At 49.7% G+C, this 9,326-nt stretch overlaps 1 protein-coding gene across 1 annotated transcript; it reads right to left on the bottom strand.

Annotated features, from left to right (window-relative positions):
* Positions 1–977: 977 nt before the first annotated feature.
* Positions 978–9,117, bottom strand: TCHH (trichohyalin). Its single transcript, XM_072644873.1, has 2 exons — positions 8,980–9,117; positions 978–7,301 (listed from the first exon to the last, which is right to left on the bottom strand). The coding sequence occupies exons 1-2, from the start codon at positions 9,115–9,117 to the stop codon at positions 2,022–2,024; spliced, it is 5,418 nt and encodes a 1,805-aa protein (XP_072500974.1). The 3' UTR covers positions 978–2,021.
* Positions 9,118–9,326: the final 209 nt, after the last annotated feature.

The following is a 9,326-nucleotide window of genomic DNA, read 5'->3' on the forward strand; positions in this document are numbered from 1 at the left end:
GAGAGGAGATGAATCAAGTTGGGGTGAATAAGAATATAGAGACTCCAAGAAAACATGCAGAATAGTTAGTTGGAAAGCCCAATTTATGAACCTAAGAAAAGATTAATCTTACATTGATAAATGGGTTGAGAAGGAAAATGGAGAATTAAAAAAAACCTCTTTGAACATGTGTTTCACTTTTATGTATTAAGATCAAGTGCCTAGTCCAGAGATGAGGAATATGTAGCCTTTAGTGATCCTCAGTGAAAACTTTTAACATAGTCATTTAAAAAATATACTTGAAAGAAACATCTGAGTGAGTGTAGTGGATAGAGAGAACTGGTCTTAGAACCAGAAAGATTTTTTTCCCCTCTAATACATAGTGGCTATGAGTCCCTGGGGAAGGTACCAAGACTTTAAGTTGCAGAAAAGTTGCCAACCTGCATTGGTAGTGGGTATTTCCAGACCCCCAAATTCCTGGTATCAATGAAGCCACAGGTCAAGCTTCCATTCCCCTCTAAATGAACACACTTGCAATACAATTTTGATCACACATAATATAGTTTTGTATCAATATGCACCTGTGATTGCATATGACTGACACTCATCTGAAGGCCAGTTGATGTTAAAGGCACCAGTCCTGGAACCAAAATACAGTGTTCACAGTGAACAGACGCAAAAAAAAAAAATCGTTACATTGTTTTTGCTCTTGATAATTAAAAAAAATCTTGGTAAATGTGAAGAAATGAAACTTTTTTGTTTGTTGTTCACTTTTGTAAGATGTGATTGCTTTCTCATGTTGTGAATTTAATTTCAACTGTCCATGACAGTCTGGCTTGACAAGAACTCTCCTTTGAGCAGTTTCTTTTGCATTTCTTATGAAAAAATGTTCCTAACATCGTGTTAAACATAATAAAAGCTTAGTGATTTGCATAAGTATGTGTGTGGGTGTTTATGTTAGTTTCTAGTCCTTGTGCTATGAAGACGAAGAGATGAAACAGGAAAAAATAAGTAATTGCCAACCATTTATTAATTGATTCCCATAGTCCAATTATTTCAACAAGAATGTCCCCAAGATAGTATCAATTAGCCTCAAAGGGTTATGGGTTGATGGGTCTTGTCCTAGGGCCTAAGGGTACCTGCACAGTCATCAACACATTTTCCGCTATTTTTCCACACCTTTCCCAGCCCACTCACTCCCTCTGGCAGGTTCCAGGTACCAGTCACTAAGGCAGATCTTCAGAATTCTCTGAGTTGGTTTCATGTCCAGCTGAAATTCACAGAGGTGCAAAGATCTACAACCCCATCAAGGGCTAGGGGAAAGAACTAAGTACTACAGACTATACTACACATCTACTTTTTTTTTTGAGTTGTGGAGTTTTTTAAGAAACACTTTGATTTTATTCATGACTTGTTTGTAGTCTCCTGGCTAATTTTTTTTTGGGGGGAGGAATAGTCCTAAATCTAAGTCTTCTTAGTTATTAAATTATCAGAGTTCAGGTTAATCTCAAATTTTAAACATTTATTCCAATTATAGGCTGCCTTCACAAGTGGATTGTGTGGCAATATAGTTATGAAATATAACTACACTGGGGGTGACTGCCACCTAAGATGGAATCTGGGTTGAGGTAAAGCTGAATTTTATTTGTTTTTGGAGAAATCTCACTTGCACATGCTTTGGAAATCGATATCTCTTCAAGTCCAATTGTATTATCCAAGGAAGAACAGCAGATCTTGATTTTTGTGTTAGCACCGACAGCCGAGTATCAGGCTAGTGCTCTCCAAAGTGACTTAAAGAAAACTATTGTTTCTTAATGAACACCACATCTGCATCAATGAATGAAGACATTCTGTAGCAAAGAGCTACAAGAAAGACTGAAAAAAGAAAGATAGCTTAAGGGGAGAAAAACCTTCCCCACTTATTTTGACAGAAAATTTTTCCCATAACCAAAAAGAACTTGTGCTTGATCAATCACTTGGTACACGGTGTTTTCCATTTCCTGTTGTCTGAACTTTGGTAAGTGATAGAACTTCAACAGCTTCTACGGACGATATTGGGACCTTTGTTCTTGAATATATTCATAGAGTGGGCTGGAACGGACAATTGGTTTAGAAATTTGACGTGAGCTAAATTCTTGGACCTGTCTCCGACTCTTGTCTTCCTCCCTGGACTGACGGTCTCGGAGCTGAACCCGCGTTTGCGAGTCGAACTCTTGACGGTACTGTTGCCCTTCTCTCTCCTGCCTGCGCAGCTGCTCCTCTTCGCGGAATTTCCTCTCCCGCTCCTGGCGCCTCTGCTCCTGCTCCAGCTCCTGCCTGCGCAGCTGCTCCTCTTCGCGGAATTTCCTCTCCCGCTCCTGGCGCCTCTGCCTCTGCTCCTGCTCCAGCTCCTGCCTGCGCAGCTGCTCCTCTTCGCGGAATTTCCTCTCCCGCTCCTGGCGCCTCTGCTCCTGCTCTAATTCCTGCCTGCGCAGCTGCTCCTCTTCGCGGAATTTCCTCTCCCGCTCCTGGCGCCTCTGCCTCTGCTCCTGCTCCAGCTCCTGCCTGCGCAGCTGTTCCTCTTCGCGGAATTTCCTCTCCCGCTCCTGGCGCCTCTGCTCCTGCTCCAGCTCCTGCCTGCGCAGCTGCTCCTCTTCGCGGAATTTCCTCTCCCGCTCCTGGCGCCTCTGCCTCTGCTCCTGCTCCAGCTCCTGCCTTCGCAGCCTCTCCTCTTCGCGGAATTTCCTCTCCCGCTCCTGGCGCCTCTGCTCCTGCTCCAGCTCCTGCCTGCGCAGCTGCTCCTCTTCGCGGAATTTCCTCTCCCGCTCTTGGCGCCTCTGCCTCTGCTCCAGCTCCTGTCTGCGCAGCTGCTCCTCTTCGCGGAATTTCCTCTCCCGCTCTTGGCGCCTCTGCTCCTGCTCCAGCTCCTGCCTGCGCAGCTGCTCCTCCTCACGGAACCTCCTGGCTGGCTCCTGGCGACGTCTTTGCTCCTGTTCGTCTCTGTAAAGCTGTTCTTCCTCGGGGAACTTCCTGTCTTGTACTAGACGGCGTCTCCTTTCTTCTTCTACCGCTTGCTGGAGACTTTGCTCTCGGAATTTTCTGTCTCCTTCCTCCTTGCGTCTCCTTTCTTGCTCTCGCTCCTTCCTGACGAACTGCTCTTCTTGTTCCTGCCTGCGTCTCTGTTCCTCTCGTTGCTGAGAGAACACGCTCTCTTCCTCCCGGAACTGCCTGTCCCGGGCCTCTTGGGAGCGCCGTTCTTTACGGTACTGTCTGTCTCTCTCCTGAGGGTAGAAGTCCTTTTCCTCCTGGAGCTGCCTGTCTCGGGCCTGAAGGAGTCTTTTCCTTCTCTCTTCGTCCTGTCTGCGAAACTCCTGCTCCTCACGGAACTTCCTGTCTCTGCTCTGACGAAGTCTTTTCTCTTCTTCTCGTTCCTCTCGGTACAACTGTTCTTCATCTAAGAATTTCGCGTCTTGCTCCTGGCGGCGTCTCCTTTCTTGCTCGCGTTCTTGTCTGAGTCTTTGTTCTTCCTGGGATATCCTGCCTCTTTCTTGGAAACGTTGCTTCTCCGCCTCTCGTTCCTGCCTGTATCTCTGTTCTTGCTCATCTTGATAGTGCTGTCTGTCCTGCACCCGACGGGATTTCTCGGACCTGAACGGTCTGTCCAGATCTCCACAATCACACTCGTCGTCATTATCTCTCGCGGGCCAGTCTCGAACTTGAGAATCTTCTTGTTCCCAGACCCTCTGTTCATCCTCCCTACGTTTGGAGTAAAGCCTTCTGTTACGTGCTTCATTTTCCTTGTGGGGTTGCCACTGCCATTTCAGACGTCGGCTCTGGGCTTCCTCACGGAATGGCAGGTCACTCTCCTGTTCTTGGAAATCCTCGCTCTCAGAATATTGTCTGTCTATCTCCTGATCTCTTAGGTGCTCCTTCTCCCGGTATTGCTGGTCTCGATGCTGCAGGCGCAATCTTTTCTCCTCTCGTTCCAGACGCCGGAGCTGCTCCTCCTCCTCCTGGAGCTGTTCTGCCTCGAGGTATTGCCCGTCTCTCCGTTCCCGGCGCCTTCTCTTCTCCAACTCCTCGCGTCTCTTTTCTACCTCCTGTTCCAGGCGCTGGAGCCGTTCCTCCTCCTCCTGGAGCTGTTCTGCCTCGCGGTATTGCCCGTCTCTCTGCTCCCGGCGCCTTCTCTTCTCCAACTCCTCGCGTCTCTTTTCTACCTCCTGTTCCAGGCGCTGGAGCCGTTCCTCCTCCTCCTGGAGCTGTTCTGCCTCCCGGTACTTCCCGTCCCGCTGCTCCCGGAGCCTTCTCTTCTCCAACTCCTCGCGTCTCTTTTCTACCTCCTGTTCCAGGCGCTGGAGCTGTTCCTCCTCCTCCTGGAGCTGTTCTGCCTCGCGGTATTGCCCGTCTCTCTGCTCCCGGCGCCTTCTCTTCTCCAACTCCTCGCGTCTCTTTTCTACCTCCTGTTCCAGGCGCTGGAGCCGTTCCTCCTCCTCTTGGAGCTGTTCTGCCTCCCGGTACTTCCCGTCCCGCTGCTCCCGGAGCCTTCTCTTCTCCAACTCCTCGCGTCTCTTTTCTACCTCCTGTTCCAGGCGCTGGAGCCGTTCCTCCTCCTCCTGGAGCTGTTCTGCCTCGCGGTATTGCCCGTCTCTCTGCTCCCGGCGCCTTCTCTTCTCCAACTCCTCACGTCTCTTTTCTACCTCCTGTTCCAGGCGCTGGAGCCGTTCCTCCTCCTCTTGGAGCTGTTCTGCCTCCCGGTACTGTCCGTCCCTCTGCTCCCGGCGCCTCCTTTTCTCTAACTCCTCGCGTCTCTTTTCTACCTCCTGTTCCAGGCGCTGGAGCTGTTCCTCCTCCTCCTGGAGCTGTTCTGCCTCGCGGTACTGGCCGTCCCGCTGCTCCCGGCGTCTCCTTTTCTCTAACTCCTCGCGTCTCTTTTCTACCTCCTGTTCCAGGCGCTGGAGCTGTTCCTCCTCCTCCTGGAGCTGTTCTGACTCGCGGTATTGCCCGTCTCTCTGCTCCCTGCGCCTCCTTTTCTCTAACTCCTCGCGTCTCTTTTCTACCTCCTGTTCCAGGCGCTGGAGCTGTTCCTCCTCCTCCTGGAGCTGTTCTGACTCGCGGTATTGCCCGTCTCTCTGCTCCCTGCGCCTCCTTTTCTCTAACTCCTCGCTTCTCTTTTCTACCTCCTGTTCCAGGCGCTGGAGCTGTTCCTCCTCCTCCTGGAGCTGTTCTGCCTCGCGGTATTGCCCGTCTCGCTGCTCCCTGCGCCTCCTTTTCTCTAACTCCTCGCGTCTCTTTTCTGCCTCCTGTTCCAGGCGCTGGAGCTGTTCCTCCTCCTCCTGGAGCTGTTCTGCCTCGCGGTATTGCCCGTCTCGCTGCTCCCTGCGCCTCCTTTTCTCTAACTCCTCGCTTCTCTTTTCTACCTCCTGTTCCAGGCGCTGGAGCTGTTCCTCCTCCTCCTGGAGCTGTTCTGCCTCGAGGTATTGCCCGTCTCGCTGCTCCCTGCGCCTCCTTTTCTCTAACTCCTCGCGTCTCTTTTCTGCCTCCTGTTCCAGGCGCTGGAGCTGTTTCTCCTCCTCCTGGAGCTGTTCTGCCTCGCGGTATTGGCCGTCCCGCTGCTCCCGGCGCCTCCTTTTCTCTAACTCCTCGCGTCTCTTTTCTACCTCCTGTTCCAGGCGCTGGAGCTGTTCCTCCTCCTCCTGGAGCTGTTCTGCCTCCCGGTACTGTCCGTCCCGCTGCTCCCGGCGCCTCCTTTTCTCTAACTCCTCGCGTCTCTTTTCTACCTCCTGTTCCAGGCGCTGGAGCTGCTCCTCCTGCTCCTGGAGCTGTTTCGCTCTCAGCTGCCTCTCTCTTTGTTCCTGACGTTCCTGCTCGCGTTCTAGCTCAGAGGGCTTGGAGTAGAGGAGGTTTCGGCGTCTCTCGGCTTCTTCTTCCGGAAGCCACTGGACTTTGAGGTGGCGGCGCCGCTCCTCCTCCTGCAGCTGCCGATCGCGGATCTGTCGCCGGCGAGCTTGCTCCTCTTCACGTCGCTGTCTTTCCTGCTCTTCCTCGAAGCGATCGTCGACGTCCTCATCCCGCAGCTGACTGAATTTGTCCTGACGCTGCAAGGCCTCGTCCTCGCGCAGCTGCCTCTCTCGCTCCTGACGCCACCTTCCATCGTCTCTCTCCTGGCGCCGTAGGAGCTGCTCTTCCTCGCGATATAGCTGCTCCCGCTGTTCCTGGAGCCTCCTCCTCTCTCGCTGCTGAAGCTCGCGCTCCTCTTCCTCTCTCAGCTGCCTCTCACGTTGCGCCCGACGTTCTTGCTCGGCAGGCTTGGAGTAGAGGCGATTTCGGCGCCTCTCGGCTTCTTCTTCCGGAAGCCACTGGACTTTGAGGTCGCGGCGCCGCTCCTCCTCTTGCAGCTGCCGGTCGCCGACCTGTCGCCGGCGAGCCTGCTCCTCCTCGAAGCGATCTTCTACGTCCCCATCCCGCAGCTGACCGAACCTATCCTGACGCTGCAAGGCCTCGTCCTCGCGCAGCTGCCTCTCTCGCTCTTGACGCCTCAGTCTCTCTTCTCTCAGCTGTCGGCGTCTCGGCTCTTCCTCCAGGAACTGGCCATCCTCCTGCCTGCGAGGCTTAGAGTAGAGTTTGTTCTGCCGACCTTGAACTTCTCTTTCCAGTTGCCACTGCAGTTGGAAGCCGCGGCTCTCACCCTGCTCGCGGGCCTGTCTTTCTTCTTGCTGTCTTAGCCCCTGCTCGGCCCGCTCCTGCCGCCTTTCTTCCTGGCGCTCTCTCTGCAGTTCCCTTTGTTGCCTCTCCTGCTCCCATCTTCCATATCCTTTTTCTGAGCGCTCCTGTTTCTGTTCGCTGCAGCGACGCTCTCGTTCTAGCTCTTGTCTCTGTTTCTGCCCTTCCTCCGGGATCTGTCTCTCCCTCTGTCTTTCCCTCGCGGGTCTTCGCAGCTGCTCTTCCTCCAAGCGCTGCGTCTCGCGCTCTTGGAGTCGCCTTTCCTGCTCTCGCCGCAGCCGCTGCCCTTCTCCAGAGGCGCTGGAGCTCTCCAGCTGCTGGCGCCCTTCACTTCGCTGCCTCTCGTGTTCCTGTTGTTCGGCTCGTTGCAGTTCTTCTTCCTCTTGGAGTTGCCTCTCCCGGGCTCCGCGCCTCCTCTGGTTTTCTTCTTGTGCCCTTTCCCTCTTTTCCTCTAGTTTAACTCGTCTCTTCTCTTCGTTCCCTGTGGCCTGGCTAAGCGCACGATAACAAGCTTGAGCTACTTTGAACACTAGCAAGAGAAACTCCGTGAAATCAACCACCCCGTTACAATCTCGATCTAGAAGCTGGAGGACCAATTCTACGGTCTGGGGGTCATGTGGTCTCTGTAGGAAAACAAAGAAAAAGGCAATTTTTACAATCTAATGCAGGTTTCTGTATCCCAAGAATAGCATGACAGCTTTTAGCGACCCCTGTATGTTTTGTGAGGTCTTACCACATAAGACATTCTTTTTCAAGCAATATGACACCATCTAGAAGACCTCGATTCAAATCCCACATCTGATGCTTACAACTTGTGTGACCATGGGCAAGTCATTTAGTCTCCTCTGTAAGATAAGGAAGTCGGACCAGATGTTTTTGAGGTCCTTCATGTATCATGACCTATGATCCTATGCACCCCCCACTTCTGCTGCTTATTAACTAACTGTATGACCTTGGATAAGTCACTTAAACTCTGAGCCTAAGTTTCCTTAACTCTAAAATTATGGGCTTGGCCAGAATCTGTCTCTGAGAGACCTTCCAGTTCTCCCTCCGGGATTCAGTATTGCAAACCTTGTTGCTGCTTTGTACCGCGGGCATTTTATTTTAAAGGTCATAGACGTTGGGAATGGTTATGTCTTCTTGTTCAGTCTTTTGGACTCTTCATGTCCCTTTTTGCGTTTTTTTTTTTGGCAAAGATATTGGAGTGGCCCTCCATTTCCTTCTCCAGCTCATTTTACAGATGAGAAAACTGAGACAAACAGGATTAAGTGACTTGCCCAAGGTCACACAGTTAATAAGTGTCTGAAGTCTGATTTGAACTCAGAAGGATGAGTCCTGATTCCTAAGCCAAGTACTCTGGGCATTGTGCCACATAGCTGCCCTCAATTGTCCTGTCTAGCATCCATTCATCTATCTGTTTGTCTGTCTGTCTATCTATCTTCTATCTGCCTACCCATTTTTGCAGATTCACTTCAGAGTGATCTCAGACCTGAGAAACTCCATTAATCATTGATGTTGAGAATAAATTTGCATTCATCTTCATGGACAGGTTGGGGACTGTTTGTGAAAACCAGAATTTGTGAAATAGTTGGCCAGTGCCACATAGACCACATATACCCCACGGATATTACACAGACCAGGAAAAGATTGTTTTTCATGATTTAAAAAAAAATCACATTCTAGGAGAACAAAACACTTGTTTTTGCAGAATTACATTAGAGAACAAACACAAATTAGCTAAAATGTTAGGAAGTAGACTTAAAATCCCTTCCACAATCAACATTGTTTTGGTATTTTTGGTAGTGATATTCTTACTTTCTTATAAAAGATATATTTGCATCATAGTTGAGAGAGATAGTATAGTGTAATGGAAATGAAACCTGACTCCCAGTTAGGAAGACCAAAGTTTATGTCCCATCTCTGAAACATATTAGCCATATGGCCCTGGATAAATCACTTAATTCTCAGTATTCTAGGGAACTTATAATTGCAGAGAAGGTGGAGATTATTAGTGGAGAGAGTTAACTTATCTGGGAGTTTCTAATGTCATGGAATCACAGGTGTCCTTTCTCTCCTATAATTAGTTTTCATACTTTTGAATACATCTCTTGGAAATATTGACAGCATTACTGAATACAGTTATGAGTTAAGCCCAGAAAGAAATGCCTGAGCTAGTCTGGACATTTGCCATAGTGAAGTTACAAGATATTCCCAAATTATTTTCTTGAGCAATCCCAGAAGAAATCACATTTCTCAGGATCAAGGAAGAGTCCCTCCTCCCTTTCCTGTGTCAGTTCTTACCCGGAGGATATCTCCAAACTCCCTCTGCAAGAGATTCTTCAGGGCTTTTTTGCTCAGTGCTGTTCCATCAGAATCACTTAGTACATATTGCTTGTAAACTTCAATGATATCAATGATGCTTTTCAGTAGCTGAGGCATTTTTCCCTGTGAATTTGAGTAAACCTGGAAGAATAAAATAGGAAAATCATAGAATCACTGAACTTGAGTTAGAGTCTGTTTCTCTACTCTTAATCAGGTTTTAACTCCACTGTTCTAGGTAAAGAGTGTCCATTCTAGGAGCAATTATTTTCCTCTGAATATTTATATTTATTTATACACCAGAAACTAGTTTTCTGCTATTGTTTTCA

The sequence above is a fragment of the Notamacropus eugenii genome, chromosome 2, assembly GCF_028372415.1.
Source record: "Notamacropus eugenii isolate mMacEug1 chromosome 2, mMacEug1.pri_v2, whole genome shotgun sequence".
NCBI lineage: Eukaryota > Metazoa > Chordata > Mammalia > Diprotodontia > Macropodidae > Notamacropus > Notamacropus eugenii.

Bases quoted from the DNA above. Each gene is read 5' to 3' on its own strand.
- TCHH (XM_072644873.1), bottom strand. From the start codon at position 9,117: ATGCCTCAGCTACTGAAAAGCATCATTGATATCATTGAAGTTTACAAG. The intron at 7,302-8,979 runs GTAAGAACTGAC...GTTTTCCTACAG, and splicing joins AGTTTGGAGATATCCTCCGG to AGACCACATGACCCCCAGAC.